The sequence below is a fragment of the Rhinopithecus bieti genome, unplaced genomic scaffold, assembly GCF_001698545.2.
Source record: "Rhinopithecus bieti isolate Rb0 unplaced genomic scaffold, ASM169854v2 scaffold_13617, whole genome shotgun sequence".
NCBI classification, from domain to species: Eukaryota; Metazoa; Chordata; class Mammalia; order Primates; family Cercopithecidae; genus Rhinopithecus; species Rhinopithecus bieti.
The window spans coordinates 393,027-409,717 of NW_016807714.1; the positions used below are offsets into that span (position 1 = coordinate 393,027).

Here is a 16,691-nt window from a genome sequence, read left to right on the forward strand (position 1 = left end):
TACGGGAGGAGCTTTCGGGGTGGGCCTTTTGGGACGGGACACGAGCGCGGAGCATGAGGGGGCGGGGCATGAGGGGAAGCCAGCTCAAGAAGGAGCTTCCGGAGGCGGGGCCCGCTCGGGGCGGGACCTGATCAGGGCGGAGCCTTCTGGAGGGCCCCTGCCATAGAGGACTGTGAAGGGGCGGGGTCAGTTCGGGGAGGAACCTGCGGACGAGACGGCGGTTAGGAGTGGAGCCTGAGTGGGCGGGGCATGATCGGGGCGGGGTCTTCGGGGCGGAGTCGGCTGGGGGTGGAGCCGCTCGGGCCGAGCCCTCCACAGCTCACCACCACCGAGTCCAGCCCCGGCTCCTAGCGCGGCCGCCGGAAGGGGCGGGTCAGCGGGCGGGCATTTCCTGGGGGTGCCTAGGGCCGACGGGCTCCGGACGGGGTGCGGACGGGGACCTGGACGCGGGCAGGGGCGGGGAGCAGCGGGGCGGTCCCGCATCGAGGCCTTTCCTTTCCTGCCTCCGGACCCCGCGAGGGGCACGCGCCTCTCCCCACCCTCCAGCAGTCCTAGCAGGGCCCGGGCGAGTCCGCGTTCTGCAGCGGGAGGTCCTCGTCGCCCCTCGTCTCCAGCCAGGTACTCACTGGGCTCCTGCCCGCCGTCTCCGACCCAGGACGCGCAGGGTTGGTATGGGCCCCGCCGCCTCCCCGCACCCCAGCGCTCCAGGGATGTGGCGAGACCCGGCTCTGAGCGCCTCCCGGGTGCCGGCCCCGAGGCCGACCTAGCTCCGCACGCGGGCCGCGGGGCTGTGGCGTTGAAAGGAGAACCTCTAACTAGGAGCACGCACGAGACCCTGGCGGGTCCCACCGCCTGGCTCAGATGCCTGGCATCTCAGGCCTTGGCACAGCTAGCTGGCCCCTGGCAGGCCGTGGACCCAGCAGGCTGTTTTAGTGCAGATTGTCCTTGAATCTCAAGCCCACTGATGTTCCTCTCTCTCTGTGAGACCCAGATCCCTGAAAGTAGTGGAGGGAGGCGCCAGGGTGAGTGAGGCTTCCTAGGTAGCCCCTACCGCCTGCGGATACCCAGAGCTTCATATTTTAGGTGAAACGGTCCTCCGCCCAGAGAGGCGACGGGGCTCTGCTGGAGTTGCACGACAGAACCAGAACCCCAGCCTTTAGGGCTGTAGCAAGCGTGGGTTGCGCCGTCTGTAACTAGCTAATCACTCCTGTCTACAGGCCTGTGAGGTGAGGCCAAGACAATCGCTGCAGTCCATTCCGTTTTTGTTTTGTGGGGGGGGGGGGGTTGTTTGTTTTGAGACGGAGTCTTGCTCTGTGGCCAGGCGGGAGTGCACAGGCGCGATCTTTGCTCACTGCAACTTCTGTCTCCTGGGTTCAAGCAATTCACCTCCCTTAGCCTCCCCAGTAGCTGGGACTACAGGCACGCGCCACCACGCCCAGCTCATTTTTTGTATTTTAGTAGGGATGGAGTTTCACCATGTTGGCCAGGATGGTCTCTATCTCCTGACCTGTGATCCGCCCGCCTCGGCCTCCCAAAGTGCTGGGATTACAGGCGTGAACCACCGAGCCCGGCCAGTCCACTCTGTTCTTAACAAGTATTTTATTTCTCAGGGTGGGCAGCGTGTAGAGAAGTGAGTCATTCCGGTCTCTGCCGGTTAGCACCTGCCAGCCTGAGTTGAGTCGACAGGACCATTATGGAGAATGTTCCCTGAGCACAGTATGTGACCAGGATCTGGAGATAAAAAAGACATGATCCTCACCTTCAGGAGCCCCTGCCGCGTAAGGAGACTGCCATGTCAGTGACTAGCCACACGTGCAGCGACAAGTGTCTGCAAGAGGGAACAGTGTTATACAGCACAGAGGACCCCCACACAGGCCCCGGGCAGCAGGCCTCAGGTGCTATACAGCACGGAGGACCCCCACACAAGCCCCGGACAGCAGGCCTCAAGTGCTATACAGCATGGAGGACCCCCACACAGGCCCTGGGCAGCAGGTGTCAGGCTCAGCAGGTTCGCAAACCCCTACCCCCGCCATGGAGTGGAGTGTGCAGAGAGCCAAATAGATTTCTAACTGTGCCCTGGAGAGCTGCTGCTTCTCCAGCTCTGCCCTGCCCATGAGGCAAACAGCTGGTTGACTGGTTTTTAGTGTTGGTTCTTGGTTCTCACCTTTGTTTCCTACCAGAGCTGGATCCTGGCCTCAAACTCCAGCCAGCTTAGGCTGTGATCCTCTGTCCTGGGCACCAGGGCTCCCACTGCCCACCCCAGTAGAGATGCTGCTTTATGCCTACATCCTCCCTCAGCACACGTGGCCTTCATCTTCAGTTCTGGCACCCTGCTAATCTGCCTCGTCCTACACGCCACCTCTAGATAGAGCCCTAGAAAGTGATGTTGGCCTGAAACTGAGTCATATAAACATTTTCCTATAGAAAAGACCAGATCCTGTCCTTGTTGAGATAGGAAATCTGTAGTCAGTTTATGTGTTACCTGCACGCGTCGGGGAGAGGAGGGAAGACCATGAACCTCCTCTTAACAACGAGAATTCGAGGTATTTATGTGTTGAGATATGTCGCTTACGACATGCATCTCAGCTCCACTTTCTACCTAGGCTCAACCCTGGCCTCAAACTCCAGCCTGGTTGACCAAGAACTAATACAAAGGGTACGGAATATTATTTCTTAGAATACGGCTGGGCATGGTGGCTCACACCTGTAGTCCCAGCTACTCAGGAAGCTGAGGTGGGAAGGCTGTGACATGAGGGGTCTGCTGGCTGCTGTGGTCCATGGCAGGGGGGCAGCCCTGGTTTCATGAGCTCAGAACCCAGCCTCGGGGTGGAAGCACGCTCTGCTGGGCACATGTGGCCCCTGCAGCCGGTAGCTCCAAAGCACGGTGACTGGTCCCAAGCCCAGTGTGGTGGAGACGGAGATTAGGGCAGGAACCAGGGGGATTCGGGAGTGGAGGGGGGAAGCCACAGGGCAGTTGGTGGGCACATCAGATCCTGCGGACACGGTGTGCAGACCCCGAACCCTGGCAGAGGAGCAAGGATTGTTTGGTGAGCAACTGATCCCTTCACCAAGACAAGGAAAGGCTGGGAGAGTGAGTCAGGTGGAGCTCTGGGGAGATCAGCAATTCCGTTTGAGACACTTGTGGGGGAACACACAAGTGGGGGAAAGGGAGGGGCCGCACCCGAACCCCACAGCCCCTGGAAGGCGAACCTTTAATCTGAGGTTCATGTTTTTGCTTCTCCCCAGCACCAAGAGGATGGTGGCCCTTGGCCTCCTGGTGCAGAGCATCAGTCCTGTGCTGGGAGTGTGGAGAGATGTGTGGGAAGCAAGCCGTTCTTGAGGAAGTGGGGCCAACAGAGAAGTCAGCAGCCCCTTAGCCCTCACGCTTCCAAGGAACAGAACGATGGAGAAGCCTGCAGGCAGAAAAAAGACGCCGGCCCCGAGGGAGGAAGCAGATGTGCAGAAGGGCATACTCCGAGAGGAGAAGGCGTCCGGGGACAGAAAGCCACCCGAGAGGCCCACTGTGCCCAGGAAACCCCGCACCGAGCCCCGCCTGAGTCCTGAAGACGAAGAGCACATCTTTGATGCCTTCGACGCTTCATTTAAAGATGACTTTGAGGGGGTTCCCGTGTTCATTCCTTTTCAGAGAAAGAAGCCCTATGAGTGCAGTGAGTGTGGGCGGATGTTTAAGCACAAGACAGACCACATTCGCCATCAGAGGGTCCACACGGGAGAGAAGCCTTTCCAGTGTGTGCAGTGCGGGAAAGCCTTCCGGCACAGCTCCGACGTCACCAAACACCAGAGGACTCACACGGGAGAGAAGCCCTTCAAATGCGGGGAGTGCGGGAAAGCCTTTAACTGCGGCTCCAATCTCCTGAAACATCAGAAGACGCACACCGGGGAGAAGCCCTACGAATGCACGGACTGTGGGAAAGCCTTTGCCTACAGCTCCTGTCTCATCCGCCATCGGAAACGCCACCCTCGGAAGAAGCCCTGAGCTGGGGCCGTCTGTGGACTCAGGCCCTACAGTGCGAGCCTCGCTGGCCGCCTGCTCCATGGCTCCCTCTTGTTCAGTGTCTGGTGGGGGCGCAGGGCCACGTGCACTGTGTTCCGTGTCCTGGGGACCCCCGGAAAATCAGCCCGGTCAGATGTGGGAACGTGCAAACGAGCGAGCGACCTTTCCACTGCAGAGAATCTCTTTGGATCAAGACACTGCAGTCATGTAGAAGCCACCAGAGGCTCCTTGCAGCCACAGACCATTTTCCAAGTTCCTCGATGGCTCACGGGGCTCAGCACCAGAGAGCAGGGTGTGTTCACTGCCATCCATGGGACGGGTTTGGCTCACCTCAGAGCACCCAGCAGGAGAGGCTCCTGGTGTGGCAGGCGGCCGAGCACTTCCCGCTGCCACCTGTCTGTGATGTCCTCTCCGCTTAAGCCTCTCACCTGCCGCTGAACGCCCCAGTCTGGACACTCTGCCCTCTGGGTCCCTGAGCTCTGCAGCGAGCCCCAGGACCACTCGTCCCTTCCCGGCCTCTGTGCCCAAACTGCTTGGTTCTCTGGCTTCTATCCTTCTGCTGGAGCACCAGTCCCTGAGCTCAGACCCCGTCCCCGGAACTGGGCCATACCCCGCGCCCTCTTGGCCCAGCCTTGCTCCCAGAGAGGCGGCCTGACTTACCCGGATGGACTTGGGACAAAGGTTCCTCGGGACCTTGGACACCAGCACCTGCTGCGCTTCCTGCCCCAGCCACGCGGTGGGGCCCCTGGGGTGCCCTCAGCAGCTTCAGTCCAGCCTGCATCTGCCCGTTGGCCTTCCGACGGTGGTGGTGGGCCCCAGCCCCACGGACCAGCCCAGTATTCAGGTTAGTTCCATTTCTTCATGCCCGTACCAGTCCTGTCCCACCCCATGGCAGGTCCACAGGCCTGTGCCACCTTTGTGTCCATCCAGGAGCACTGTGGACAGGACCCTGTGCTCTCTAGGGACTGTGGTTGATAAGAGGGTAGAAAATGACTTTGTCAACCAGGAGGTAATACGGGTTTTTTTGTTTTTTTTTTTTTTCTGAGACGGAGTCTTGCTCTGTCGCCCGGGCTGGAGTGCAGTGGCCGGATCTCAGCTCACTGCAAGCTCCGCCTCCCGGGTTTACGCCATTCTCCTGCCTCAGCCTCCGGAGTAGCTGGGACTACAGGCGCCTGCCACCTCGCCCGGCTAGATTTTGTATTTTTTTAGTAGAGACGGGGTTTCACCGTGTTAGCCAGGATGGTCTCGATCTCCTGACCTCGTGATCCGCCCGTCTCGGCCTCCCAAAGTGCTGGGATGACAGGCTTGAGCCACCGCGCCCGGCCGGTAATAAGGTTTTTTATTGGGAAATGTTGGCGCCTATGTTCTCAGCTGTTTAGACATGAAACTAATCATGGCCCTAGTCTTTGGGGATTCTGTCCTGGAAGGAGGGTCCGGATTCGAGCTGGAGACGGCCTTGGCCTTGTCCATTGAGGAGTCTCAGAAACGGAGTGGGAGACACTGCCCGGATGATGGAGAGCAGTCACGTCTGGGTGGAAATGTTTACTGGGTTAGCACGTTTTTCCTGCCGCGGTCTTTCTGAGGGCTGTAATATTCCTGCCTGTCTGTGTAGGCCCTGTACCAGCTTGGCCACCGTGGGGTCACTTGGAAAGAGAGCCTCTTGGCGGGCCTCCCCTCCCACTAGAAGGATGCTTCAATCCCTGCACTCAGACGTGTTGGAAGCACATTCCACAAGCAGAGTGTGTCTCTTCTCCCAGCTGCTCCCGCTGCTGGCCTGGCCAGAGGAGCCTGTTCCATGGCAGGGAGTCCTGAGTGCCTCCACTTGTAGTATCGTGAGGAGGTTGCCCAGCTCCCGGCCTCTCTCATGCCCACTGCCCGTGGGCTGCACTGACAGATGCATCTCCTCACTTCCCCTTCCCCACAGAAATAGAAATAGCCTAGAACTGACCACACGGTCACCCACACTAGCTTTGCCTCTGGCCTGGTTAACGTTCTGTATAGCAGGTCTGAGAGCCCAGCCCGTCACCTGCTTGCACTGAGTCCTGACCTGCAGGCACCATCTCCCAGATGGCTGCAGGGCTCTCTGAGGTCGGGTGACACTCAGTGCGTGAGCTGGCTACGGACCCAGGCAGGCTGGTCTACCCAGAAGGCCCCACCACCGCCACGCCCCCATGGCCATTGCTGGTGTGGCTGTGCTCGCCTGCGGGCCCTGCATTGTTTGGGTTGAGGCTGTGTTGGCCTTCATCAGACGTGTTGCCTGGTGGGGGTCTGCTCTCGGGACTGCACTGGAAGGGTCTCCCTGGGCACAGGTGAGCAGGTGAACCACCAGAGAGGAGTCGTGGCACCTGTGGCCTCCTGATGGTCCTGCCGCCACGGTCGCTGCTGGAAGCGTGGCCTTCGTGGCTTCTCAGTGGCCCATGGTCCCAGTGGGGGTAGGTAGGTGGCAAGTCCCGTGGTACTGTGTACCTGCCTCGGTGATGACTGTGTCTCACACTGTTGGGCGTGTGCTGGGGAGGCAGTCTTCCTGTGGGGCTCCCTGGGGCTGTGGTCAGCCCACTGCTGTCAGCAAGGGGGTGGGGGGTAAGGGGGTGAGGGAGCGAGGAGTGGACAGCCTCGGCCTCACCTAGATAGACCGTCCCTGGATGCCACCGGCAGACCACGGCCAGCGTTGACCCCCACAGGGCAGAACATCTTGGTGGGCCCCCTGGCCTGGATCTCCTTATGCAGCCGTTCCTGGTACGTCCGGAGGCTGGACCGCCTCAGCCAGCTGTCACCAGGAGAGGAAGACTTGCACTCCCAGAAATGGACATCTCAGAAGGTGAAATTGTTCAGAAGCAGGTGTCAGAGCACATGCGACGTGTGGTCCTGGATCGGAAGAGTTGCTCTGAAGGACTTGCTGGGACGTTTGGCTGACCTGGAGTGTAGACTCCAGGCACAGTCAACTGTAGACACGGCCGGCACCAGCGCAGCAGGGACAGGGCAGTCCTCACTGACGCCCTCCTACTGCGGATGCACACCAAGGCTTCGGCTGCAGAGTGTGACGTGTGCAGTTCATGCCAGTGGTGTGTGCACGTCACTGGAGAGTGACAGGAGACTGGCTCAATGTCAGTCATGGGGAATCTAGAACACAGGTTGGCACACTTTTCCGATGAAGGGTTAGACAGGAAGTATTCTTGGCACTGCAGCCGCACGGCCTATGCCTTAGCACCCACAGGGGGCCACAGAAGGTTGGGGACCACTGCTTGAAACAACTAGCTCTCCCATGAAGAGCAGGTCCTCACCCTGCTGTGTAGGGCAACAACAGCTGTCAGTGGCATACGAATGAACGGGTACGGCTGTGCCAAGAAAACTTTACTTACAGGCTGGGCGCGGTGGCTCACACCTGTAATCCCAGCACTTTGGGAGGCTGAGGTGGGCAGATCACGAGGTCAGAAGATCGAGACCATCCTGGCTAACACGGTGAAACCCTGTCTCTACTAAAAATACAAACAATTAGCTGGGTACGGTGGTGGGCGCCTGTAGTCCCAGCTACTTGGGAGGCTGAGGCAGGAGAATGGCAGGAACCCGGGAGGTGAAGCTGGCAGTGAGCCGAGATCGCACCACTGCACTCCAGCCTGGGTAACAGAGCGAGACTCCATCTCAAAAAAAAAAAAAAAAAAAAAAAAAAGTTTATTTACCAACATAGGAGGTGGGCTGGATGTGGCCTGTGGGCCATTGCTTGCTAATCCTGTCCTAGGTGAAGGTGCATTAGAGCTCCTGGTGTAGTTTGGACGTCTGTCCCCTCCAGATCTTATGTGGAAATGTGATCCCCAGTGCTGGAAGGAGGCCTGGCGGGAGGCATTGGGGTCATGGGGCCAGATCCCTCGGGAATGGCTTGGTGCCCTCCTCACAGTAATGAGTGAGTTCTCACTTTGTAGGTTCGCGGGAGAGCTAGTTGTTTAAAGCAGTGATCTGCAACCTTCCTGGTACCTGGGACCAGTTTTTCCATGGACAGGGAGTGGTGTGGATGGTTTCAGGATGAAACTGTCCCACTTCAGATCATTAGGCATTTGATTCTCATGAGGAGCGCGCAACCTAGATCCCTCGCACGCAGTTCACAGTAGGGTTCGCAGTCCAGTGAGAATCTCATGCCACCGCTGATCTCACAGGAGGCGGAGCTCAGACGATAACGCTCGCTCGCCTGCCGCCCACCTCCTGCTGTCTCGCCTGCCGCCCACCTCCTGCTGTGTGGTCCGTTTCTAACAGGCCATGGACCCATCTTGAGGTTGGGGACTCCTGGATTAAAGAGCCTGGCGCCTTCTTCCGTCTCTCTTGATCCCTCCCTGCAGCCTCACCAGAAGCCAAGCGGATAGCTACACAGGCTGCAGAACCGCGAGCCAAGTCAACCCCTTCATAAAAATGTTCCCAGCCTCGGGTATTCCTTTGTAGTAACACAAAATGAACTAACACTACCCCCAATCCTGGCACACTTTCTCTGTGTCTGAGCGTTCTTCAGAATGAGCTATTGGCAGGGAAGAGATGGCGTCAGAAGTCAGGAACTTGGACACAAGAAAGAAACCAGGGGGCGGGGCAGGGAGCTGCTCAGGGCAGGCATCCTCTGCTGTCTGTCAGGATGTGCCAGGGAGGGTGGTGAGTGTGGACATAGCTGTCTAGGACGGCCCAGGAGACTGGCACGCATGCCCTGGTGGTGTCTGCATTAGGTTTGATTTTACTTAACGATAATATGATCATTGCTTTTCCCTGTTACTGACAGCAGGAAGCATTACCTTTTTTTTTTTTTTTTGAGACAGAGTCTCATTCTGTCGTCAGGCTGGAGTGCAGTGGCGTGATCTTAGCTCACTGCAACCTCCACCTCCCGCGGTCAAGCGATTCCCCTGCTTCAGCGTGCTGAGTGCTGGAACTACAGGCATGCGCCACCACGCCCGGCGAATTTTTGTATTTGTAGTCAGGACGGGGTTTCGCCACGTTGGCCGGGAAGGAAGCGTTACTTTTAATGCCTGCACGATGACCCGTTGAGTCAAAAAGGTACAGGCGACCTACCCGCTTCCCAACATGGGTGTGTGGCTGCTTCCAAACTAGGCTGTTATGAATAATGCCACAGTAAATCTCTTTTCCATATTTAGGGCCGATAGGACGGACCCCCAGATGCGGAATGATGTCTCACCAAATGCCGGCCCTGGGTCATGCCCACAGAGACACCTGCAGCAGCGCACAGATGGCAGGACCACCTCGGCCTCTGTAGGAGCGGGCAGGTGGGTTCCTGATCCTAAACTCACACTTTAATCCGACATCTTTGATTTCTAGCATGGAGGTAGGTGGTCAAGAGCATAGCTCTCAAGTCAGGGGCTGTGGACTTGACCCCTCACTCTGGAACTCTGGGACCTTTGCCTCAGTTTTCCCAGGTGTGAAATGGTGATGCTGACAGGGCTTACCCCACAGGGTTGCCAAGAACCAGAGCCTTAATACGTGACGTCGTAAGCACAGTGCTGGATCCTACTGTGTGGCCATGTCAGCTCGCCCCGTGTCTGGTGTTAGTGAGATCAGAGCTCGCCCCACGTCTGGTGTTAGTGAGATGAGGGCTTGCCCCGCGTGCTGCTATTCTTAGTGAGATCAGTGAGAGCAGAGCTCGCCCCACATCTGGTGTTAGTGAGATCAGAGCTCGCCCCGCGTGCTGGTGTTAGTGGGATCAGAGCTTGCCCCGCGTGCTGGTGTTAGTGGGATCAAGGCTCGCCCCGTGTGCTGGTTTTCTTAGCGAGATCAGATATTGGTTCACACATGTAATGGGGGCCATGCAAGCTGACGGCCTCGGATACCTCTCCAAGGAAAAGATGAGAGAGCTGGCTTCAACAAAATCAGCATGGAAAACAACAAGAAAAAATACGTTTGTTGGGCCAGATGCGGTGACTCACACCTGTAATCCCAGTGCTTTGGGAGGCCGAGGCAGGAGGATCACTTGAGGCCAGGAGTTCAAGACCTGTTTGGGTGACAGAGCAAGACCCTGTCTCAAAATAAAAGATACATTTTTTAAATCCACTTGGAAATTTTTTTAACGTTTACGGTTATGAGAAAAATCGCACAACCAAACCAAAACCAGTCTGCCATCTTTTTTGCCCCCATCATTTGGCACAGACAGATGAACTCATGACATCACCGCAAGACAAAGAACTGAAGCCAGAGGCTATCTAGGCTGACCTCTGCTTTGGTGTCTTGTTTAAATGAAGCTCATATTCCAGGAAGAGAAAACCTACATGACCCAGGTCAAAGAAAAACATAATGAAAGTTATAAGACACTTAAAACTCAATGATCATACAACTTAGCAGAGCACCTGGGGGCAGCAGAATCCAAGGGCAGTGTCCAACCCTGTGTGCTTCTGTTGCTGTTAGGAGAGGAGCTGGAAGTCAGGAGGGAAGCACCCAGTGTAACAGTTAGAAAAACAAAGGCCCAGGCCGGGTGCAGTGGCTCATGCCTGTAATCCCAGCACTTCGGGAGGCCAAGGCAGGCGGATCACCTGAGGACAGGAGTTCAAGACAAGCCATGGCTAACATGGTAAAACCCCGTTTCTACTGAAAATACAAAAAAAATTAGCCAGGTGTGGTGGCGCGCGCCTGTGGTCATAGCTACTTGGGAGGCTGAGGCAGGAGAATCGCTTGAACCTGGGAGGCGGAGGTCACAGTGAGCCGAGAGGGCGCCATTGCACTCCAGCCTGGGCAACAAGAGTGAAACTCTGTCTCAAAAAAATAAATAAGCAAATAAAGCCACTTATTAATACAACTAATGGAAAGAGACACCATTGAGAGCACAAAAGAGCTAAGAGGTGATTCTTTGAAAGGCCGGGCGCGGTGGCTCACGCCTGTCATCCCAGCACTTTGGGAGGCCGAGGCAGGTGGATCACGAGGTCAGGAGATCGAGACCATCCTGGCGAACACGGTGAAACCCCGTCTCTACTAAAAATACAAAAAAACTAGCCGGGCTTGATGGCAGTGCCTGTAGTCCCAGCTACTCGGGAGGCTGAGGTAGGAGAATGGCGGGAACCCGGGAGGCGGAGCTTGCAGTGAGCTGAGATCACACCACTCACTCCAGCCCGGGCGACAGAGCAAGACTCCACCTCAAAAAAATAAAAATAAAAAAAAAAGAGTGGGTTCTTTGAAAGGACTATTAAAATTGACATTCTCTGGCAGAATGACTAAGAAAAAAAGGAGCAAATCAACCATTAGGAACGAGAAGGGAAGACAGTGCAGCCACATCCGCTGCTGGAAAGGTGAGAAAAGCCCGTGCTGACAAAAAGAACACCACCGAAACGGCTCGACCGTCAAGAGGAAAGTCACGCAGCAGCCCAGCTCGAGGAGACACGCACACAGAGTCCGTAGCCATGACAGAGATTGTGTGGATGATTCTCAGTCTTGCCAAAGAACGCCAAGTCCAGGTGCTTTGCACGTGACTTCAAGAGACAGCTCCAGTTTTACCCAGACTCGGAGACAAACAGGAAACACACCCTATGTTATTTTCTGAAGTGAGTATAATCTGGATATCAAAATTACGGTTCAGTGTCACTCATACACATATACATGAAAAAAGGTACTAAGCACTTGCAGGCCAGGCGCGGTGGCTCACGCCTGTCATCCCAGCACACTGGGAGGCCAAGGTGGGAGGATCGATTGAGCTCAGGAGTTTAAGACAGCCTGGGAACATAGTGAGATTTCATTTCGGTCCCATATGCTCGGGAGGCTGAGGCAGGAGGATCAGTTGAGCCCGGGAGGTTGACGCTTCAGTGAACTGTGATTGCACCACTGCATTCTGTTCTGCAGATGTGAGCAGGAGTGATGGGCGCCTCTTCTAGGCCTGGCCTTCTGAAATCTTCCCTGTGACCATCCACTGTCCTCCGTTCTTGTGACTGAAAGAGAAGGACTCAGAGATGGCAGAGCCACACACCAAGGGAAGGAGCCGTGTCCCGGAGTCGCCCTCGGGAGAGCCTCAAGACCCTGTTGTGGTGTGAGCAAGAAGGGGAGGCCTCCCAAGTGAGACGCTGAGATTCGGAGGTTCTTCATTATCCCAGCCACCGTTACTTACCCTGACCACTGTAGCAACAAATGACAAACGTTCAGAATATGTGTAGCAGTCATAGGAACCAGGATTTTTAAAGACAAATATCTAAATAGAAAAATGGCCTAAAACAGGAGCTCAAGACCAGCCTGAATAATGCAGCGAGACTCCATCTCTGGAAAAAAGAAAAATTGGCCAGGTGCGGTGGCTCAAGCCTGTAATCCCAGCACTTGGGGAGGCCGAGACGGGCGGATCACGAGGTCAGGAGATCGAGACCATCCTGGCTAACACGGTGAAACCCCGTTTCTACTAAAAAAATACAAAAAAACTAGCCGGGCGATGTGGCGGGCGCCTGTAGTCCCAGCTACTCGGGAGGCTGAGGCAGGAGAATGGCGTAAACCCGGGAGGCGGAGCTTGCAGTGAGCTGAGATCGCGCCACTGGACTCCAGCCTGGGCGACAGAGCAAGACTCCATCTCAAAAAAAAAAAAAAAAAGAAAAAAGAAAAATGGGCAAAAGTCACAGAAGAAAAAACATCCATGGCTCATAAATACCTGAAAACATGCTCAATCTCATTTAAATCAGGGAACACAAGTTAAAACAACAAAGAGATGCAATTTTGTGCCCCACAGCGTGGGAAAGACGGCCACGTCTGATTCTGATCCTTGCACGGGACGGGCGGGAGTCCTCATCTGCTGCTGTGGCACTGGGCGGCAGCACAGTCTGGAGAGCAAGCAGCCTGGCGTTTTCTGGCAAAGGCGAAGATGTGCGTTCCTGCTGCCCCAGGAGCCACTGTTTACTTCCCCGTGAGAAACGTGTGTGCGCAGCCAGAGACAACAACATTCACAGCGTGCACTGTCAGGAAAGCCGGAAAGAACCCAAATGCCTGTCGGTAGCAAAGCGGGTAAATCATGGTCTGTTGGTCAAGGGAAGCTGTCAGCGCAGTGACTGCACAGCCAGCCAGGACCACGTCAGCACCTGTGCGTGTCAGATACAACGCTGAGCAGAGAATGTAAGGCACAGAAGACACACGGTTCTATTTTAACTACCGCGAAGTTCAAAACCAAGCAAAACTAAACTGTGTTGTTTGGGGACACAGGTGGTCGAACTGCAGGGAAAAGCAAAAGCATGGTTCACAGGGAACTCCGGAGAGAGGGGCAGGCACAGGGCATGGGCCCCTGGGTGGCATCTCACTCTGAAACCGGATGGAGGGTGAGTGGGTATTTGCTCTAGCACGGTTTAAAGGATCGTGTCATATACACTCAGCTTACACATCTGACACCCTCCCACCTTCCTTAACGTTTTTAGAAAACAGGAAGCACTTCCTCATGAACCTGGTGCCATCCAGCCCTGGGGTGCACGGGTTAACACCCACTTCCACACCCCCCACTGATCTCGAGGCCCCCCGCCCCCAGCCCTGGCCTCCATCGCCCGCAGGTGCCTGTTTCCACTCAACCCAAGCCATTCTCTTGCTTTCATAGTGTGGTCTTTACCAACAGAGGAACCAGGTAATAACCGCACTTCCTATGTACCCAGAAGATATTTCTTGTCCTTTTCAGGCTGGTAGAGCAGATCACCCCCAAAGCAGGAAGTTCCAGATCAAATATGCATAAGCAGCAACCTCAAAACTAACAAAAAAGATTCGCACATTCCTCAGTTCAGAGGAGGAGCAGAGATTAACAAGAGGAGAAGAAAAGCGCTCGGAAGAGAAGAAAAGGAACCTCCTTCTGTGCAGCAGGCTCCTGGCCCAGGGAGGGCAGTGTGCAGCAGGGTACGTGCAGGGAAGCACCCTCTGAAATGCCTAGAAATAGCTCCCAGGCTTTCTTTTCTGTTGTTTTTTTTTGAGACGGAGTCTTGCTCTGTCACCCAGGCTGGAGTGCAGTGGCCGGATCTCAGCTCACTGCAAGCTCCGCCTCCCGGGTTCACACCATTCTCCTGCCTCAGCCTCCCATGTAGCTGGGACCACAGGTGCCCGCCACCACGCCCGGCTAATTTTTTAAATGTATTTTTAGTAGAGACGGGGTTTCACCGTGTTAGCCAGGATGGTCTTGATCTCCTGACCTCGCGATCCGCCCGTCTCGGCCTGCCAAAGTGCTGGGATTACAGGCATGAGCCACCGCGCCCGGCCTAGCTCCCAGGCTTTCACTTGGCTCCCAAACATCTTCAGAGGTCAAAACCATCACAGTGGGCAACTTGACACCAGTGACCCCAGTGTTCATTTTCCTCAGGCCACTGCAGAGCCATCCTAGTGGGGCAGTGGGTGCGGGGCGCGGGCTCCTGACTCCAGTGAGGCCACGAGGGGAGTCCCAGGAATCAGCCTAATGTTCAGAACCTTCCTGGCATCTCAGAAGTGTACTGGGGGAGACATGAGGACCCTTCAGCCAAGTGTCAGCGTTCTCATTGCAGGAGAACGTCAAAGCCACAACCCAGAAACTTCTCAGGAGCATGGCGCACCCACACCAGCCCCGGGCTCCACCTGGACAGCACCTCCTGGGCCGCCCTGACCGGCAGACACCATCCTCCCAGCCTCTCTTGGCCACCCTGACCAGCAGGCACCACCCTCCCAGCCTCACGCGGCCACCCCGACCAGCAGGCACCATCCTTTCAGCTTTGCTCGGCCTCCCAGACCAGAGGGTGGCCCTGACCAGCAGGCACCATCCTCCCAACCCCACTCACCTGCCCTGACCAGCAGGCACCATCCTCCCAACCCCACTCACCTGCCCTGACCAGCGGGCACCAGCCTCACTTGGCCAGCCGAGCTCTGTGGGCCTCAGAGTGCAGAGGACCTCAAATGCTGTGACTTTGCTCTGCTGCAGGGACGTGCCATGGAGTGTCGCTTGTGCGAGCATTTTGTGAGCTATGCCAGCATCTGTCCCCACAGGCCGCGTCCCTGAGCCATATTTCAGGAGAGCAGGAAGTGAGCAGGGGAGGGGCGCTGCCAGCCAGCCCTGGGACCAGAGGTCTGGGCATGCAGCCAGCCAGCCCTCCTCATCTGGGCCTCTGTTTCCTCTTCGACACGGGGAAGCAGGGAGGGGCCGATCAGTGACTGAGGCTTGTTGGCTCTGGTGGGGGGTGGGGTCCGCCTGCGTTTCTGGAGAGCCCATGGACCCCGGAGTGTACCCGGACTTCATTCCCAGTGACCTCTCCTATTGGTCCCCATTTGGGGCACTGAGATGTGACCGTTTCTTTCCTGTGAATGAGCTGACATCAAAACATGCTGCAGAGGAAGATAGGCCCTGGGGGCAGCGTCCTGCGCCTCTGCACCAGGAGAAAGACCGTGTCCCCAGGGGAGACTCAGAGCTGAGGTGGTGGCGGGCAGGGCTCCTGTGGAGCTGGGGCAGGGCAGGGTGTCTCTGAGGTCAGTGAGGAACAGCTGAGCCCAGGGATGCGGGAAGGATGGAGTGCACTCTGGGATGGGGCCGGCAGGGAGCCTCGTGCTTACAGAGCCTGGTGTTGGTTTCCAACGCAAACCCAGCCACATGGTCAGGGAGCTCGTGCCAAGCAGACGGCCCCCACCTTGACAGAATCCCAGGGTCATGCGTGGCAGTGGGAGCGACCTCACAGCCAAGACCGAGCCTAACGCTGCTGTCCCACAGTCACCCCTGCAGGCGGCTCAGGGCAGGGCTCCAGCCTGATGGGGGTTCCTGGACACGCCTCTGACCTGGCAGCCCCTACCCATATCCCTGCACCCCTGCACCTTCCATGCCTCTCGCCCTGGGGCCCAGGTTCAGGTTTGTGGGGAGTGCAGCACCATGCTCCCGTGGCCACCACTCAGGCGAGTGGATTCAGCGAGGGTTTTCATGTTTGCACCTCTGTCCCCGTGTGCCTGTTTCCTGGTGAGGCTGGACACCTGGCATGTCCGAACACTCTCATTCCCCAGGCTGGGTACCTGGCATGTCCGAACACTCTCATTCCCCGGGCACGCATGTGCAGCCGCCGCCACCCGTGTACTACGGCGCTGACCCCTCCTGTAACAGCTGTGGTCTTGGCCTCTCGTGTTGGGGCAGATGTCCCCTTTCCCACTCTTACTTTCTATTGTCCAAAACTTTAACTGTCCTGCCAGCCAAAGCTGTTGAGCATGACTCTGAGACCATCCATCCTTGGTAAGTGTCCTGTGCATCTGGGATAAGCGTCTGTTTTCAGCTGCGCTTCCTGTGAGTTGCTCTGCGTGTGTCTTCCTCGGTCCGCGTGGGCCGCTGCGCTGGTTCCCAGCCTGCCCGACATGCTCGCTACGACACCTCCCTTCCCTGCTGCTTGCTGGCTTCTGTGTTCTCTGCAGTAAACATTGATTTCTGACTCGAGTGCTGTCTTCATTGATCTCTCTGCACTCTGGGGATGCAGTCAGCACCCCCCACGAAGGCTACCAGCTGCCTCCCAGGACCGCAGGAGCCTGGCTGGTCGCTGCCTCTGATGGGTCTCCCCAAGACCACTCCCCGTTAGCCAGACTCAACAGGAGACTGACACATAAATGAGAAAGGCGTTCACTAACTCATGATGGGAGCAACCCTTTGCAGCGCGGAAATGTCCTCACACCTTTCTGGGCCCAGATACCTGGGAAGCTGAGGGTTCATTCGGTGGCCTAGTGCCTGTACTCAGGATGCCCCAGGAGTCCTGCACGCCTTCTCCAGGCCCTCTGA

The 16,691-nt window shown here is 56.8% G+C and overlaps 1 protein-coding gene across 14 annotated transcripts in view; it reads left to right on the forward strand.

Annotated features, from left to right (window-relative positions):
* The window catches only part of ZFP41 (ZFP41 zinc finger protein), a 17,027-nt gene extending 677 nt beyond the window's left edge, over positions 1–16,350 (forward strand). The window contains exons 1-6 of one of the 14 annotated variants that reach the window (XM_017883407.1): positions 433–618; positions 1,611–1,778; positions 3,247–4,859; positions 9,139–9,267; positions 13,614–13,825; positions 14,461–16,347. In XM_017883407.1, the coding sequence (XP_017738896.1) occupies positions 3,404–3,997 (594 nt within the window). In that variant the 5' untranslated portion in view covers positions 433–618; positions 1,611–1,778; positions 3,247–3,403 and the 3' untranslated portion in view covers positions 3,998–4,859; positions 9,139–9,267; positions 13,614–13,825; positions 14,461–16,347. The other 13 variants (XM_017883411.1, XM_017883414.1, XM_017883406.1 and 10 more) reach the window with 13 other exon arrangements.
* Positions 16,351–16,691: the final 341 nt, after the last annotated feature.